An 18,787-nucleotide genomic window follows, 5' to 3' on the forward strand; every position below is an offset into this window, starting at 1 on the left:
TTATTTTATTTTGAACATAACCTCACTAATACTTAACCTAAAAATCAAAATGTTTAATAAGATTAAATTTAAGAATAATTTAATATATGGTTATAAGAGGCTTAGCGAATACAGAGCGTCAAGTAAAGGGAATGTTAATTCTCACACATCTAATTTAACAAGTTATTTTAATAGTGCTTCCCATCTGAAAACGGTTCAACCTCTTGTTCCTAAAGATTTATTGGATAGAGAAAGGAATGGTTTTGCTAAAAAGCTGTATTTAGTAGATTCTGAACTTGCATCAATAATAGCAGAACATATTCTACCTAAAATAAAAAAATATGAGAATGTTGTTGTTTGTGAAGCTAATCCAGGATTGGGGTATCTAACAAAATTGTTAAAGAGAAACGTTAAGAGATTGAAGTTGTATGAGAATCATTCAGAATTAAGAAAAAGATTAAAAGTATGTTAATTTGGTGATGTTTTTATTACATTATAATAAGATAAAATTTGCAGGAAAATTATAGTGGTAGAAATTTTAAAAATGTGGAAATATTTTCTAAAGATTTATTACATTTATGGCGAATGGAACATTTGGATAAATATGATAAAGGTAAACGAATACAAGAATTTTTCAAAGGGATTCATAAAAAGAATTGGAATGAAAGTAAAATAATTTGTATTTTTAAATTAAAATTGCTTAACAATTATTATTTTTAGATCCCAGTTTTGTGATTATAGCAACAATGCCTCAATTAGATTTTATTAATTACCTGATGAAAGCGATAGCAATTCAGTCGGAACTTATAATGCATGGAAGAATGGAATTGTATGTTATAATTAGACCTGGAGATTTTCTTGTAACCAATTTTAAACGAATGTGTTTAGATTTTATTAACATAAAATTGTTTTAGAAGTTAACTTCTGGACCTCCATTAGAGTTTCCTGCATATCAATCAAGCTCTGTACTTTATAAAACATTCTGTGAAACTAAATTGTTGGCAGAATTACCTAGGAATGCCTTTTTCCCATGGGATTCAAAAATCAAAATAAATTCAAGAACGAAAATTGTAATTATTCCATTAAAAAGAAAAATTGAAGGGAAAAATCAGCAAGAAGTCCCTAAGTAGCTCTTACACATTTTGAGAATTTTCGCTTTTTTATTATGTTTGTCTAATCTTTTAAGGATGTTATCTTGGGAGGTTGTAACTACTTTCTTAAAGATTTTTTACAGAAACAAATACATTTTTCTATTAGAAAAAAGATGATAACAATTTTAACTTAGGGACTTTTTAACAAAATTAATCAAAATTTATAGTAGAGAATTTGTGTATTAAATTTAGCTTATTCTAAAACAGTAAAGCTAGTAAACAAACAAAAAGATGAACTAATTAAATTTATTCTTTTGGTTCTGTTCTGAGTGTTCATCAAGTAGTTTGTAAAATTCTCTATTTTCTTTTTCAATATGCGCAACTAGAAACTTGACGTTCTCCAATTTTTCTTGTCTGTTCTTTTTGTCTTGATTTTTAAGAATTTTTTGTACGACGGTTTCGGAAAAATGTTGCTATTGCATCTTGGGTGTCTTGTGTGTTTTATACAGGGAGTCTCACGTAACTGGTTCGTTAGAACTTTCTCAGGTTCCACTATTTGCAGAGGTTTGAAATTTTGCTGGCATAGGTTGTTCATTCGGAACTTTCGATCTAAAATATTTTCAAGATGGCCGCCATTTCCGGTCTACCGGAAGTAGACCATAACTTCGTTATTTTAAATGGAATGCTATAGTTTTTATTACACCGTTTAATTGTACGTAAAAGAATAGGTTGACTTTGATAAAACTTATTGGTACCTTTGTTTTCGAGTTATTTTGATTTTAAGCTTTTTTTGGTAAATTTCAACATGCTCTTTAAAACCCCATATCTCAGCCTATGTTCATTCAAAATAGATCTACATTGGCACGATTACTGTTCAGATGCTGTCAAATAGATTGTTGATCTTATACAGGCTAGTCAAAAATTGAATTATGTACTGTTTTTCCATATTCAATGACGAGAAAGTCGAAAATTGTCAATAGAACTCCCCATATTTTTTAGCTTATCAGAAAGGGAATATAATTCTCTATAAATTATCTATAAACATTTTTCTCCATATTCAATGGCGAGTAAGTCGCAAATTTTAAATGGAACGCTCTATACTCCACAAATTATCTATAAACATTCCTAAACTTATTTATTGTAGCTTGCCTCATATTGGGAAATTAATTAAAACATGCACAAAATGCAGGTTTTTTATTAGAAAGCTATGGAATTTTAACAGTTTTTGGTTCATGTTTGTATTATTGTTGTCATTAGTTCATTGACGACGGGTTCAAGTCATTGAACATCATGGCAGATTATTCCAACGCCGATATTTGAAATTTATTTTGTATTGATGGCGAATGTAATAAACTTTTGGACAGGACGCACAGTTTTAGGAAGTTATGAATATCTGGCCAATAATCTAATTAAAACTAAATGAAGTTGAAAATGTGTAATACCATTAAAATATTTCCTTAATGGTTAGCTAGGATTTATTTCATCTATAAACAGTACTTAAACTAAATTTAGGATTTTGAAAGGAATATTTGAAAATAAAAACGAAACAAAGGTTTTGTTGTGGGTTGGGTTGGATGTTTAAGCTAATGTAATTCCGAAAACATGGTACATTTATTTCATGTACCCTAACAATAAGTATATATTCTTATATAATATAATATATACGGGTGTCTCACGTAACTGGTTCGTTAAAACTTTTTAAGGTACCACCATACATAGGGGTTTGAAATTTGGGTAGCATGGGTTGTTCATTCGGAACTTTCGATCTAAAATATTTTCAAGATGGCCGCCACTTTCACGGTCCATAGCCAATCGGAATACTTAATGATTTTATTATTATGTGGTCATGCACAAGAATTTTATACTCTGCCACAGGCATATAATACGAATTATATCTATAATTAATTGTATAATAGAATTGTGTCGTTTGTAACATTTTTAAATGCAGCAGTGTTGATTTCCTGATAATAATTATTGTAAATAGGCATCTGGTTTGGCATTTTAACGCGTCATTGATTATCTTTTTATTACTGTGTGTTGGATAGGTATTTTTTAACTAAAAAAATAGTTTGGACTTGTTTGGGAAGAAGGTTACAACATGAACCGAGTCGTGGCTCTTTTTTTAAAGACGCACGGTTAAGCTCGAAAGCTTCTAGTTCTAGATCTAATAATAGAGTTAGTAATTTATAAAAAATAGTTATTCTGAAAAATTCTAAACGATTGATAGTTTCAAAACTAACTTTCAGTATTGACTGTGGAATATCCGTAGACACCACCCTGTATATTAGCCATGTTATTGAAAATGCTGAAATATGCGCAATTTATTTTTTAGGAACGGAAAGTATAGGCTTGAAACTACATGAAAAAACAAATTTCAACCTGGGATCTTGTGGGACTTTTTTTTGTAGCTTAAATTAAAGTTTAACATTGCAAATAAAATCTGTTTATGAACAGTGTTGAGAAAGAGATAAATCCAGTACTAAAGAAGCTATTACAGTGTTACATAAACAACACATACAGTAAAAAAAATAATATAAATAAAAATAATAAGATTGTAATAGTATATTAAAAAACAAGTTTCGTAAGACACGCTTGAAATGCACGAATTTAAGTTGAAAAACGAGTGGCGAAACCACGAGTTCTTTAATGAATGAGTGCTTTAAGTCTTATGAAACGTGTTTTTTATGCTATTTTTTGTAGTTCGCGTTTTTATCTTTTTTTTTTAACAAAAATAAAATAAATTTTGACAATGTAGGGAAATAGGTATGCAGCAGTTGGTAACACCGTACCACTTGAAAATAGAAATTTGAATTGACAATTAGAAACTGTCAAAACACAAAATGTATTCACCTGAAAAAAATGTTTCATGTACACCTCCCAAAATAAGAGAAATTGCTCAGTGTTCAATATCCTCATCATTGTGGACCTTGTATTCGATGCTAAGAACGTGTTTAAACATGCATAGACAAAAATTGTCGAGTTTTTTAATGAATGAGTGCTTTAAGTCTTATGAAACGTGTTTTTTCTTCAAACGTCATTAAATGACAACTTTGTTGTCGTGTTTACTCGCGGTAGAAGTAAGTCATTGTTGCATAACGACGGTTGCTAAGATCAACATAGCAAAAAAGTACTTCAGCGTTATGGCGCTAAAGTAAATTTCACTTTAGCGCCATAACGTTGAAGAACATTTCACTTTAGCGCCGTATTATTTGCAACGTTTGAAGAAAAAATACTATGTTTTATTCGGAAGAGAAGCAGATTCGTTTGTGGCTGGTCCGTCATTGCCGGACTCACTTCGTTCGTCCGGCAAACTGTCGGACACGCCACAATTTTAACGGCTCATCTGTCATTAGCGACTCACTGCGTTCGTCGCTAAGCGACAGACCACGCCATAAAAAGCACTGCTTCTCTTCCATATAAAACAATATACTATTTTATGCTATTTTTTGTAATTCGGGTTTTTATACTTTTTTTTAATAAAAATAAAGTAAATTTTGGCAATGTAGGGAAATAGGTATGTAGCAGTTGGTAACACCGGAACACTTGAAAATAGAAACTTTGAATTGACAATTAGAAACTGTCAAAACACAAAATATATTCACCTGAAAAAAATGTTTGATGTACAGCTCCCAAAATAAGAGAAATTGCTCAGAGTCAATGTCCTCATCATTGTGGACTTTGTATTCGATGCTAAGAACGTGTTTAAACATCCATAGACATAAATTGTCACATTGACAACTAGAAAAATTAATGACCCAATGTCACCAACTTGAACTGGTTCCATAAAATGTTCCTAAAATCTCATTACAGCATCGGATGCTGTAAGGAGTCTCATTACAGCACCCGTTTGAGTACTGTTATAGCTTCCATTACCGTAGCGAATTACAAAATATGTTTACAATCTTTTCTCAAGATTAATCAAATGTTGTTGGAAATTGATATGCAAAATAAGTGTTAACTTTACATGTCATTTTATCCAGAGTTGAGGTTAATAAAAAGTGGTTATTGCGAAGTACCGAGTATTACGATATAACCTAACGATCCTCATTTGCCAAAATATTAAAAAAGAAAATTAGTAAAATCATGTTATGGCTGGTAAACTTCCTAACATTGTGGGACGTGTCGAACACTTAATGAGAGACGCCTAACAAACCTAACGGCCATCACAAGGAAAAATTTCAAAAAATTGATAAAGATTTTCTGACTTTTGGACATATCGAGACCAAAAGAAATCGGATATTTCAGGTCACCAGTGATGAAGACAACGAAATAAATATTTTATCGTATTTTATCACATTTCCATATTCAATTTAATAACAAATTTATATTATAAATTTATATTTTAATCCAAATCTAATTTTCGTCATTAATTTTTTGTTTTAATTGTTTCATTTATTTGATCTTCTCTTTGTTAGTTTTGGTAAGCAAAAGCTAAACTAAAAGATTATCAATCGTAGTTAATAGTGCAAATAATAATAGAAATAAGTTAAACGAAAAACTGTCAAAATGCCTTGGCCTTCTAATAAAAATACAAACGGCTTCCTGCATTTCCTGCATGTTTTGATAAATTTCCCAATATGGGAGAAACTACAATAAATAGATATAAATAGGTTATAGATAAATTGTAGAGAATTAAAATCCCTGTCGGGTAGACTAATAAAATATGATGCGTTCTATTTAAAATTTTCGACTTTCTTGCGGTTGAATATGGAGAAACGGTTGTTCAATTTTTGACCATCCTGTATAAGATACTTTGATACAATAAATGACAATCTATTTCACAGCATCTGAACAGTAATCATGCCAATTTAGAGCTTTTTTTAATGAACGTTGGCTGGGTTATGGGGTTTTAGAGAACATGGTGAAATTTGCCAAAAGGAACTTAAAATCAAAATAACTCGATAACGAAGGACGCTAGGTACCAATAACTTTTATGAAAGTCAACATATTTTTTTACGTACAATTAAAGGGTGTAATAAATGCTATAGCATTCCCTTTAAAATAACGAAGTTATGGTCTACTTCCGGCAGAAGCCATCTTGACAATATTTTAGATCGAAAGTTCCGAAAGAACAACCCATACTACCAAAATTTCAAAACTACAAATAGTGGAGCCTAAAGAAGTTCTAACGAACCAGCTACGTGAGACACAACGCTACGTGTATAAAACAAAGTTGGAATACTCTCCTGTCATCGTTTCTCTAATTTTCGATTTTTCAGTAGTGGAAAACATGGCCGATTGGCACTTTGATATACCAGGTATTCATGGCTTTATTTTGTCTGCATAGAACCGTTTAAAACCTTGAGAACCACAAAATCTTTTGAAATGGTACTATACTTTGTTATTAGACTATATGTTCTAGCATCACTAGTTCAAAAGCATCTTTAGATCGAGTATTCCATATGAACTTTATGTAATCGTCGGGATTATCAACTATTTCTGTCCTAAGTCGCTTTTTCTCAATCAGTGCGAAACACCGATCCATCAGCATCATGGAGTGGCTCTATAGTAGACCATCATAGTTGTGAATATTCCCGATGCGCAAAGAGAATCTAAATAAGTAAACAAAAATCTGTTGTTGTTTTGAGAAAAACAGTTGTCACAAAAAATGGTGAAAATGTGTGGTCCTCCCTATGTTGCTTTAAATAATAATCTAACGATGATATCACCTCGTTAGGATCTTTTATTGCAAAATGTTTAGTAAAGATAAACATACTGGCTTGACTAATCAAGACAACATTGTTTATGCTAAAATTATGAAGCCACTCTCTTGTAGTATTCATCACCAATGTTAGGTACGGGTAGAGGCAATTTTTTTTGGAAATCTAAGCATATAACTACATAGTTTATTCCTAGGTGCACATTATTTTTCTCTTTAAGTAGATCAATCGTGCTCATTGAAGATGGAGTTCCTTGGCGGTAGTGAGGGATTATATTTCGTTTTCGTCCTTTCTGTATTTTGCAGAATTAAGATCAGCTATAAACCTGGTACATACTACATTCCATACATTACTGGATTCTCAGGGAACTTTTCGCAACAATCCTTATGGAGTTGAGATATTGTAAGGTTAGAACTTAAATATTTCTTGTATCTGGGATTCTACTGCTGACAAGTTCTTTAAAAAATCATATATTTTTATCAGTGTATCTGTCCATCCCTGACGTCGTGTATCTCAAACTTTAAAATCTTTTTTCTTCGCCTATCTCTTTTTATATCGTGCAAAGCCAAATAGGTGTTTTGACAAACAGTAATAGATTGTCCCTTATAAGTACGAAGGCTTTCACGGCCGGTGTGAATTAAACTAAAATTAGAACTAAGTCAGTCACTTCGAACCAGTTTCTGAAGAAGATTGCAACATGGCAACCATCCGAAACGTCAAACCTTTTATTAAAAGACGCACGGCAAAACCCGAAAGTTTCTAGTGTTAGTTCTAATTTTAGTTTAGATTCTCCCTTAGCTGTAACTTTGTATTCAAAAACGTTCCTGGGTGATTTACTTTTATTAACATGCCGAGCAGCCAGTTTTGCTATTATACAATCTCGTAAATACCAATTTTGCTCACTTTGGCTTAGTTTTTGGAAACTGGCAAATATTTTCTTACCATATGCGGCGGATATCTTATTTTTTCATTTACAGCGACACTGCGTGATCTGGCGTTGTATTCGAGAATTTCTTAACTTCGTTTTCTTCTATTCTCTTGCCCATCGCGTTGCACTGATTTCCTCTTCTTCACGTTCTCAACTTTCTCAGTCGTATTGGCTTCATCTACACCTTCAATGCCGGCTGATGTTCCAACACCAGTAACTTCTCTTTCGGGCGGAAGCCATTCATCACTATCACTTCCTGGAAATGGTTCTACAAACATAATACGTTACGAGAATAAGAAGAAACATATGTTTTATTAACTTACCAGGTACACTACTTGTTTCACTGTCACTCATATTTGGTGTTGCATACTAATAAGATCAAAATGGCGCGTTGGCCTACTGATAATGTACTAAACTTGAAACTATTTTTTACAACATGGGGACTTTTTCCAACATAGAGACTTTTTTCAGCTTATGCATGTATGTATGGATAGGGGAGTGTGTACCACACTTAGGCTCCATTGGGCCCCTTGTTCATCCTCCCATCACACACTCTGGTCACATCAACCAGCCTAAGGATTTGCCAAAGGCTAGGACAGCTCCTAGAGGTGTGTTCGTGATATCATCTGCGGTTGGCCATTTCTCCCCGTAGGTCCTTATTCTGAGGTTGGTACATAGGGACTCTTTCTAAAAAGAAATAGCCAGTGGAACTATACGAACTCATATGAGATTTTTGATACTTAGGTAGGGACGTTATACGAGTATACAAAAGCCAGTGGTAGCAAATGAAAGTAGACGCTATTCTACAACAAATGACGCAAAGAGTACCAAAACCAAAAAATATCACTTAGGGACTTTTTGCACGAAACCCTTCAATTACAAATAAGTCAAATAACGTTATTTACATTTTAGACTACAAAATACGATCTAAATAAATTGTATCTAGTCCAAATTCAATTAAAAGAAAATTTTGGTTTACAACCCGAACAGTGTCTTCCGTACTATTATTTTGTTAAGCAATTATTTGGAAGAGGAAACGTGCGGATCATTCCAAAGTTGGAGTAATGCAACAAAACAATAAATTAAAATATTAATCTATTAATTTTTATGATTTATCCCATAGACAATGGATCTCAAATGTTGGTTATAAACTTATTGTACCTGATAAAAATTATAAGATTAGCCAAAATATGGGAGTTTATACCAGAACGGGTGAACTAATGCCTGAAGATATATTAAACATATTTCAGTAAGATGAATTTTACTTAATCTTTTCTGGCACAATGATTTAATAACATAAACCATTTTTTTGTTTAAAGGATCTTTTATAATCATCAAGGATACTCCAATAGCCCTTTTACAGCGATGGTTGATGCCGAGTTATTGAAACATGAAACCGTAGATACTGATTTAGCTGAAGATAATAAATTAATATGACAATAAAAATTGATACAATTTTTACACACCTCGTATAATTTCTAAAAATCAGGTATAAAATCTATACTGACAAATATATCTTTAAAATTAAAGTTGTAACTGTTTAATTACCTTTAGTATGTACATTTTAAAACGTATCTTCAAAGAGCGTCAAATTAAAATGCATTTTGAGTCTCGTCCCTATTTGCTGAGTTGGATAGCTTCTAAATGCTTTCATAATTCTGTTATTATTGGGACTATCTCTTTCAGAAGGCAATACTTTAACAAATTGTTAACTCAAGCCAATTTTCTGCGTTAGAGACAACGTTTTATTTGAGTGCAAAATAGTGTATGTTCTTGACGAAGAGATCTTCTTCGGCACAGAGGGCCAAGATAAAAGGGGATTTTTGATCCATGCAAAGACGAATAGGCGTGAAAATCCACGAGTGTGAGTATAAAACCAGATACATTATTATTATTGCTGCCGGGCTAAGGGGAGCGGCCCCTCTCGTCACTGCGACCTATAAGATCTATAGTAACTTTAGCCCTCCAAACGTTTAGGGCAAATGTAGGTACTTAATGAATCTTAGTATTGCTCCAAGGTCTTGTTCCTTTATGTCGGTAGGTGTCAAAAAAGCATTGAGGTCTTATACATTACAGAGCATATTTATTTATAACTCTATATTAATTAATCGTATAATAAAATATTAAAAATTAAAATGGAGTATTTGATAGACGTTTTATGTGTGTCTACCAGTTTATTTATTATTTTATAACTATAACAATATCGCCATGGGAAAATACATTATGTTGATATAACAACCCATGGTGATATAACATGATGTTTCTATATAAAAATAATAAGAGTGCGTGATGCGCTACATACATAATTAATTATATATAAGACCTCAATGCAAAAGAACCTCTTTGGTTTTGTTTTGCGACGAAGTTATCATATTCTTCGATTGTCTGTGACCTGGAAGTTCTTTTCAGCGTAAGGCTACCTTTGATTATTTGTTTTAGGTGGCTTTTTGTAGTCCACAACCGGGTTGGTGTCCAATGCAGGGCGTTTTCGCTGCCTCTCTGGCCAGCTTGTCCACCTTCTCATTGCCCTCAATGTTTCTGTGACCTGGAACCCACGATAGAAAATACATCATTGCCCCTAACGAGTTCTCTCAGGTTGCTAGTACACTCTCTGATCAGCGCGGAGTCACACGTGTAGGCCTGAATTGCCTTTAGGGTGACCCGCCTGTCTGTGAAAATGTTTATGGATGCACCTTTTTGTCCCTTTTGCCTACTCCGGATCTCACTGTCTTTGAAGCATAGGTGTACCAGGCTAGGGCTCCTCTTTTTAGTTGAGGCCCATCCTTCGTACAATCATCTTTGTTTCTAAAAATGACCTTATACGGCCGTATAAGGTCATATTATGATATAATATATATAATATAATATATATTATATCATATGGCTGGTCGAAATTGTATTCTGTCGGTATAAGGTCCGTTTTAATTTCAATCAAGTGATTTAGACATGGGTTCTTGAGGATTTCCAGGTGTTTTCTGAGGTTACCCTTCATCCACTTGAGTGAAAACCCTGTTTTCAACACCTTAAGTGATAAGGCACTTAAAGCTGCCTCCTTTTGTATATATAAATAAAGTGGTGTGAGACCGAGTAGGGCTTCAAAAGCAGTCGTCGGACAAGATCTCATTACATCCGTTATATTAAGACATGCTAACCGCTGGATTTGTGCCAGCTGTTGTCGTGCTGTCTTATGATTTGTTTTTGGCCAGCAAACCAGTGAGGCGTAGGCAACCATGGGTCTGATTAATGCTACGTAGACCCAATGAGCCATTCGTGGTTTGAGTCTCCAGTATCTTCCGAGGAGCCTGCGGAAGATCTGGTTAATCATAATGGCCTTTTTCATCACCTTGTCTATGTGGGAGTTCCAGTTTAGTTTACTGTCTAGTATTACCCCTAGGTATTTAACTTCTATTTTGAGGTTAATAGTTATGCTTTCAATGAAGGGTGCTCTAAATTGTAGCTTCCTTCTCCGAGTGAAAGGAACTATTTCGATTTTGTTTGGATTATCGCTGAGCCCATTGCTTCTGCACCAAGTGCTGGTGAGTACTAGGGCTTTCGGCATTAGTTGAGTTATGATTGTGTCATATTTAGCTCGGATTGTGATTACCAGATCATCAGCATACCCCTGAATCATGAAGCCATTTTTTATTAAGGTGTTCATCAAGTCATCAACTACCAGGCACCCCATAGGAGAGGTGAGAGCACTCCCCCTTGGGGACATCCTCTTAGCGCCTTAATAGTCAACGACTCGCCTCCCAGACTAGCTGTGATCTGCCGACTTTTCAACATGGCTATACACCATTTGCTTGTCGACGGATGTATATCTTTCACGTTTAGGGCATTCTCTATGGATTTGTAGGAGGTGTTATCAAAAGCACCTTCTATGTCTATGAACAGATACATACAAGAATCAAAAAAATGAAAATTGTTTATGGAAAGAGAAATATGAATAAAACACTTATTAATAACTATTAGGATTCCCAACATAGTGTTGATATCTAGCAACGTCGCTTGCTTCGCTTCTCTTTCTTGAGAGAATATGAGCAATTTTATAAATCTGATCAATCGCATAATGTTGATTTCTCAATCCAAATTGATGTTACGTTTTTGAAACGGTTTAGATATTATCGGGAATCGTAATTTTGTTGCGGTTAGTTATTTTAATTATTACTTTTCTCGGAAGGTCTTTCAGCATCCCACCGGTTATAAGGTCGACACCAAGTGCTTTTTTTGGGTTAATGTGGGTCCCGATTTCTTTCATAGTTTCAACTAGAGAGCTGAGTGGCATTACTCTGATTTCCTGTTCTATGATATCGGACAGTGGGAGAGTATCGTTCTTTGGTGTAGGTTGAAATATACATATATATTTTGAAACTGTTTGTTCGTTAGTTCTGGCCCAGCTATCGTCATAATTTCTAATCGAAGGTGGTAGGTCTTTTTAGATTTTTGTTCAATCTCCATAGCGAATGTTATGTTTTGGAGTCATTAGTGTATCAACGTTTTGTCTTGTGAGACCTTTGGCCACTGCCATTTCTTCCTTCTTTTTTCTAATATCAGGATTGTATCAAGGATTGCTTGATACTCTTGATGATGCTTAAGAATTCATTTGCATTGGTTTTCAGTTATTTGATAGTCTTGGTTCTTTTGCCATTTTGACATTTTTACACTGGGGAATTAATGTTGACGTTTTTATTGGGACAGTTACTATTTTACTAACTAGAATTTGAGCTATTTTATATATTTTTTTATAAACATGTTAAAGTTATTTTTATCAGAAAATTCTTGATATGTTTTTGAGTTTTAAGAGCTACGCATTGTTTTGCTATAACCCGTATTAGCCTTGTTTGCTTCTTTTCATGCATCTTTTCCGATTTGCAACATTACTGCTTTGCCGCTCAGCAGTCTTACAGTTTGTATATACAGGTAATTCAAATTCGACCCACACCATTAATAATAATAATAATTTATTGAGTGTAAAATATACTTTACAATACGTCAAAGAAGAAACAAAAAAAAATTTAATACTATGTAACAGGTTTTAGAAAAAATTCTTTTATGGTATAAAAGACATTTTGCGTAAGATATGTTCTGAGGTATATTTTCATTTTCTTCAGCGGCAACTGTCTAACGAAGTGTGGCAGGTGATTGTAAAATTTCGTGCCCCAGTAGTCAGCGTTCTTTTGTGTCTTCGCTAAGCGCTGACGTGGAATACGTAGATCGTCTTTTTGTCTGGTTGGATAGTCGTGTTGATCGGAATTTTTTGTTAATTCGGACAGTTTCTTTCTGGTGGCTGTTATACAACTGAAGATAAATACAGAGGGTATGGTATCTTATATTTAGTAAAATATTCTTTGCAACTTTCTTTGCTTTTCAGATTGAAAAGTGCACGCACTGCTCGCTTCTGCAGTAGGAAAATTCATTCCGCAGCCGAGGACATTCCCCAGAAAAGGATATCGTAGATTGCTCGGCTGTGAAAGCTAGCATAATATGTAAGTTTAGTAGCTTCAAAGGTACTAATAGTTCTGATTCTCCTTATGCAGTAAATTGCCCCGTTTAACTTTTTTGCAGTGTTCTCTACGTGAATAGACCACTTGAGTTCCTCATCTATATATAACCCCAAAAATTTTATTGATTTACATTCTGCCTTCTCATGTGTTCTATTAAACATGATTTTTTGCATCTTCTCTTCGTTTAATGTTAGCCCATTGTCTTGCAGCATTGTGCATCGATTCGCAAATGTTATTTTGAAGATCTTTTGGCGATTCTCCAGTTGAAACGATGGTGGTGTCATCCGCGTAGAGGCAAAGGTTTCCATAATGCAAAACATACGGCATATCATTTACATAGATGATAAATAATAAAGGCCCAAGTACTGAACCTTGTGGCACTCCTAACTGAATATCGGTCGATTGGCATCCATTGGGATCTCAGAAACCATAAGAGATAAAGAAATGGTTGAATGGGGGCAAAGTTGCATATCATAGAACTCATCATTTTTCAACTAAGTTTTTGGATCTAGCGTTTTAGTTTTTAAAATATGGCCGAAAGACAAAAAAATAACTTTTTCGTTTTTTACCTATAACTTCTTTATTTTTCGTTTTTTCGTGAATCTGAAAAAACATTCTTAAGGCAACTTTTTATGAAAAATGTCATGACACAACTAGAAATTTTCTCCGACGTTTCGTTTTTGTGTAACTATCATCAGGTTTTTTTTTTTTTTTTGAATAATTCAATGTTTTTTTAAATGAAATGCATTGTGTGACATATCATTGAAATCAGAATTAATTATCCTATTTTTTGTTGTGAAAATCAAATATGGTGTTCATAAGAAAAAATAAACCTCATTATAGTTTCTCGAAAACGAAACGTCGGAGAAAATTTCTAGTTGTATCATATTTTTCATAAAAAGTTGCCTTAAGAATGTTTTTTCAGATTCACGAAAAAACGAAAAAGTCATTTATTTGTTTTTCGGCCATATTTTAAAAACTAAAACGGCTAGATCCAAAAACTTAGTTGAAAAATGATGAGCTCTAAGATACGCAACTTTGCCCCCATTTAATCATTTCTCTTATGGTTTCTGAGATCCCAATGGTAGGGGTCGAATTTGAATTACCTGTATAGCTTCTATGTAGATACCTTTTCTTTTACACAGTAAGTAACTATTTTAGTATAACTGTTTTGTTTAATAAGTAATTATTTTAAAATTACTGTTACATGTAATTACATTTTGGACCATGTACTAGATTTATATAAAACTTACTGTGCAAAACACAATAACACAGTATAAATAACAGACAGTACTCTCACTCGGTTTGGTGGGAAGATATGCGCAGCCCTCATTACGCAGGCGAGCGGCCATTACGCTGGTTTAAATCTTGCTAATCGCCAGTGTGTCTGTGAGGTTTGTTTTTGTGCAGAGCCGTAACGACAAGTGTAAAGATTAAAATAAAATATCAAATATTATAAATAATGACGTTATTACTTATATAATATATAACTCAATAACTAATGTTTTTATCAGTTCAGAAATTTAATTGCGAATAACTTTTTTAATTTAATATTTTCGACGTTTTAAATATTTTTAATGCGGACCTGTTGTGTTTTATGCCAGAATAATGGCTTCGAGGTCATTGAAAATCAATTCGCCACATCAAACGTGCCGCCACTGAGTGAGAGTACTGTCTGTTATATATACTGTGACAATAATTTGTGTATTAGAATTGTAATGTTGGTTGCCCAACCATTAGGCGTATCATGAACGTTATGTTCCTTTAACTTTATGAACAATTTTAGTTTAAATAAAATAAGTAACAAAAACATCAATCTCATAAGCTTTTAATAATGTTTATAGGAATACTTTTTATAATTTTATATATTTATAAACAAGGATTACTTTATGTATATGCGCAATAAATACAAATTCGTGGAAAGGTGGTTTATATACATAAGATATCGAATATAATCGAACTATTGTATCACAAAGTTACCGTGGTTTTCAAAAGTAATAAAGGTGGGTCATTTTCAACAAACAAAGAAATAAAAGTCAATAAATTATAACAAAATCATTTTTATTAAGTAATAATTAATCAACTCTTTAAAAGGTAGGTACACCTTTTTATATAAAATCTCTTTCTTACAATAATCACAACAAATCATTAAGTCGCTTAAATCTCATTAAAAAACAATTCTATAACGAGATTTATAGATCTATACAAATTTAAGTATATTCATACATTCTATTTACTTATTATTTTTTTAATAGCAACAGCTGTGATGTCTTTAACAATATTATTAACTTATTAGGGTAAATTGCTTAAACGTTTCCAACCCTAATTAATTACAGTTAAAACGAGAATTTTATAAAAACTCTCACATAAGACATCAAGCTGCCCCCTTATTCCGATTTTTTTAGTATTACACAACGCTGTATCATGTTGATATAATATCATTGTGTGTTTAGCCACACGGAGGAATGACTTTTTAATAAAATATAAATGCCATAATCCCGGTCAAGGGTCTTCATTTTTCTCTAATCGAGTTCATATCGGCAATTCGATTACTGGTCTTGGGAATTGCTCCAATGTGTACTCGTAGAAATCTTGAAGGGTTTTCTCTTCCGGTGATACAGGCGGGTCGGAATTTTCATCCCAAGGAATATTTGGGTCCCTGGTAACGATGGCGCAACTGCACGCTGAATTTTCTTCGCACAATTCGCCAAGACGTTTACTACTATCCACTCGAATAACCGGAATTTCGTACTCATAACAGAAAGCTTCTAAGAGGACTTCTTGCATGTGGATAGTTGGATCTTCAGTTCTTGTTTCTGGTAGAAGACAAACCAGGACATCATCAGGATTTTGATGAAGATACGAGGCTGTTTCGTATAAGCCGTGAATTAATCGGCGTTCTGATTTGGCCTGGGCTAAAACGCCAGTTATAACTTGCCCAATGTTTCTGTAATATAAAGAAGGCATTATTAGAGTGGTTATTATTATGAGGTTATGTTTTATGAAATGTTTTCTGGTTTAACTCGGATCTTTTTGATCTTTTGAAACCTACCTATTCATTTGGGTTCCTTTGCTTTGATCAAATTTAGCGATACACATTTTGGATACTGCAGCGTAACTAAGGTGTGGATCCACTTTCTTAGATATTTTCACTTGGTTATTAAAACACGGATTTTGAAGCACTTTCTTGTGTTTTATCCAATGAGAGAAAACTGTTTATATAATTTTAAGAAAACAATAATTTCACTACACCTCCTGATGATTTAATGTTATGAAATAACACGTTCACACGTTGAAGTTTAAAAACCGGCGAGTGATCTCGAGGAAGTTTGGTGGGAAAATAATATCGTTTCGTCATGGGGAGTTGTTTATATACACGGGAGAATGGTGGGGAAATTTCGTTGAAAGTGGGGATAACGGCAAATAATACTAGGAATACCCAGGTCGTGGAATGTCGTCGCCTGAGCCATCGGATTCTGAGACTTGTCGGAACTTGATTACTCATTTCTTACTATCCTCGGGTCCGGGGGAAATTCAAAATACACTCTCTCGGTGTATTAATCCATGCGTGCAGTAACCTTATGTAAGTCGTGCCAAGTTTGAAGGACGTCTCGTAGAAAAACCGTGTTTCCATTCATAAATCGATTTTGACCCGGTTTTAAACCGCCCCCAAAATTTCATATGACGATTCTCGGAATCTGTGGGTTTCATATTCGATTTTCCTAATACTAAATTTTCCGCCCTTCACCATTGAATGCCAAATTGTTGATTTCCAAATTACGCAGTAGAATTATTTATTGGTGCATTCAAACCTTCGCGAGAAATTTAACTAGTACGGCGAAATCATTTAATCTGATAATGCGGGAAAAACAATTACTTATCTCGTTTGGGAGCAATGACTATATTTATATGTAGTATGTAGTACTTCTTACAGATTAAATTGCCTGGTTTATTTTAGTGAGTTAAGTACTCACTTCAAAAAAAGTAAAAGTTTTAAAGGTTTTGATTTCGAGAACAAAATCATCCGTAAATAATTAGCACAGTAATGAACTTTTAAACGAACTTGTTTTGTTACTTTTTAATTGAAAGTAAAGCTATGAATTGCATAATAAGATACAAGTCATTGTTGATAATAAAAAAGAATTTTCAAAATTTGGTAAAACAACGTTAATTAAATTGGTCATTTTGAAAACAGTTCAAAATTGTTTTTATACAAGTAACAATTTTTAAGGACAACCTTTGATTGTTTTTTTTTGTTTACCTGTACCAAACATTGATTTTATTTTTTCGGAGATGACTTGTTTTGGAAGATACGTTATCTTCATTGAAATCAATAATACCATTATGTTGAATTTTTGATAACTTCGTATTATTTTTGATTTAAGATAGTTTAACTTTAAGCTACAATTTAACATATATATCATATCATGGTTCCTAAAAATACAATCGATATGATTTTTTGAAAGTTTTCGTGTTATTTTTGATTTATAAATTTGTCAATTTCTTCTTTAATAATCTTTTCCTGGGAATTTTAATGATATTATCTTATAGTTTTTATATCATATCATAAACTAGAATCTTTTAGCTACGATTTAACATACATATCATATCATGATCCCTGAAAATACAGTCGATATGATTTTTTGAAAATTTCGTATTATTTTTGATTTATAAATTTGACAATTTCTTTATTAATAATTTTTTCCTGGAAATTTCAATAATATTTTCTTACCCTTTTTATATCATATCATAAAATAGAATATTTAAGCTATAATTTAACATACATAGCATGGTTCTTAAAAATAGAGTCAATATGATTTTTTTAATATTAAGTATTATTTTTGATTTATAAATTTGACAATTTTTTCCTTAATATTTTTTTCCTGGAAAGTTCAATAACATTATCTTATAATTTTTATATCATACCACAAACTAGACTCTTTAAGCTACAATTTAACATACATATCATATCATTATCCCTGATAATACAGTCGATATGATCCTTGAAAATTTCGTATTCTTTTTGATTTATAAATTTAACCATTTCTCCTTTAATAATTATTTTCAGGAAATTTCAATAATATTATCTTATCCTTTTTATATCATATCATAAAATAGAATCTGTAAGCTATAATTTGACATACATATCATATCATGATTCCTAAAAATACAGTCGATATGATTTTTTTAAAGTATCGTATTATTTTTGATTTATAAATTTGTCAATTTCTTCTTTAATAATCATTTCCTGGAAATTTCAATAATATTATCTTATAATTTTCATATTATATCACAAACTAGAATCTTTAAGCTACAATTTAACATACATATCATATCATTATCCCTGATAATACAGTCGATATGACCCTTGAAAATTTCGTATTCTTTTTGATTTATAAATCTAACCATTTCTTCTTTAATAATTACTTCCAGGAAATTTCAATAATATTATCTTATCCTTTTTATATCATATGATAAAATAGAATTTGTAAGCTATAATTTGACATACATATCATATCATAATTCCTAAAAATACAGTCGATATAATTTTTTGAAAGTATCGTATTATTTTTGATTTATAAATTTGTTAATTTCTTCTTTAATAATTATACCCTGGAAATTTGA

At 32.5% G+C, this 18,787-nt stretch overlaps 2 protein-coding genes across 2 annotated transcripts; one reads left to right on the forward strand and one right to left on the reverse strand.

The window, feature by feature from the left end:
- Position 1: 1 nt before the first annotated feature.
- LOC111425596 (mitochondrial transcription factor B2) lies at positions 2-9,187 on the forward strand. Its single transcript, XM_023059727.2, has 7 exons — positions 2-442; positions 496-646; positions 700-839; positions 894-1,049; positions 8,571-8,719; positions 8,782-8,907; positions 8,978-9,187. The coding sequence occupies exons 1-7, from the start codon at positions 50-52 to the stop codon at positions 9,093-9,095; spliced, it is 1,233 nt and encodes a 410-aa protein (XP_022915495.2). The 5' UTR covers positions 2-49; the 3' UTR covers positions 9,096-9,187.
- Positions 9,188-15,596: 6,409 nt separating this feature from the next.
- LOC111425753 (Growth arrest and DNA damage-inducible 45) lies at positions 15,597-16,487 on the reverse strand. The gene is made up of 2 exons (XM_023059987.2): positions 16,215-16,487; positions 15,597-16,109 (listed from the first exon to the last, which is right to left on the reverse strand). Exons 1-2 carry the CDS (start codon positions 16,259-16,261, stop codon positions 15,695-15,697), a joined length of 462 nt encoding a protein of 153 aa, XP_022915755.1. The 5' UTR covers positions 16,262-16,487; the 3' UTR covers positions 15,597-15,694.
- Between the last annotated feature and the right edge of the window lie 2,300 nt (positions 16,488-18,787).

Source organism: Onthophagus taurus, chromosome 7 (assembly GCF_036711975.1).
Source record: "Onthophagus taurus isolate NC chromosome 7, IU_Otau_3.0, whole genome shotgun sequence".
Lineage (NCBI taxonomy): Eukaryota > Metazoa > Arthropoda > Insecta > Coleoptera > Scarabaeidae > Onthophagus > Onthophagus taurus.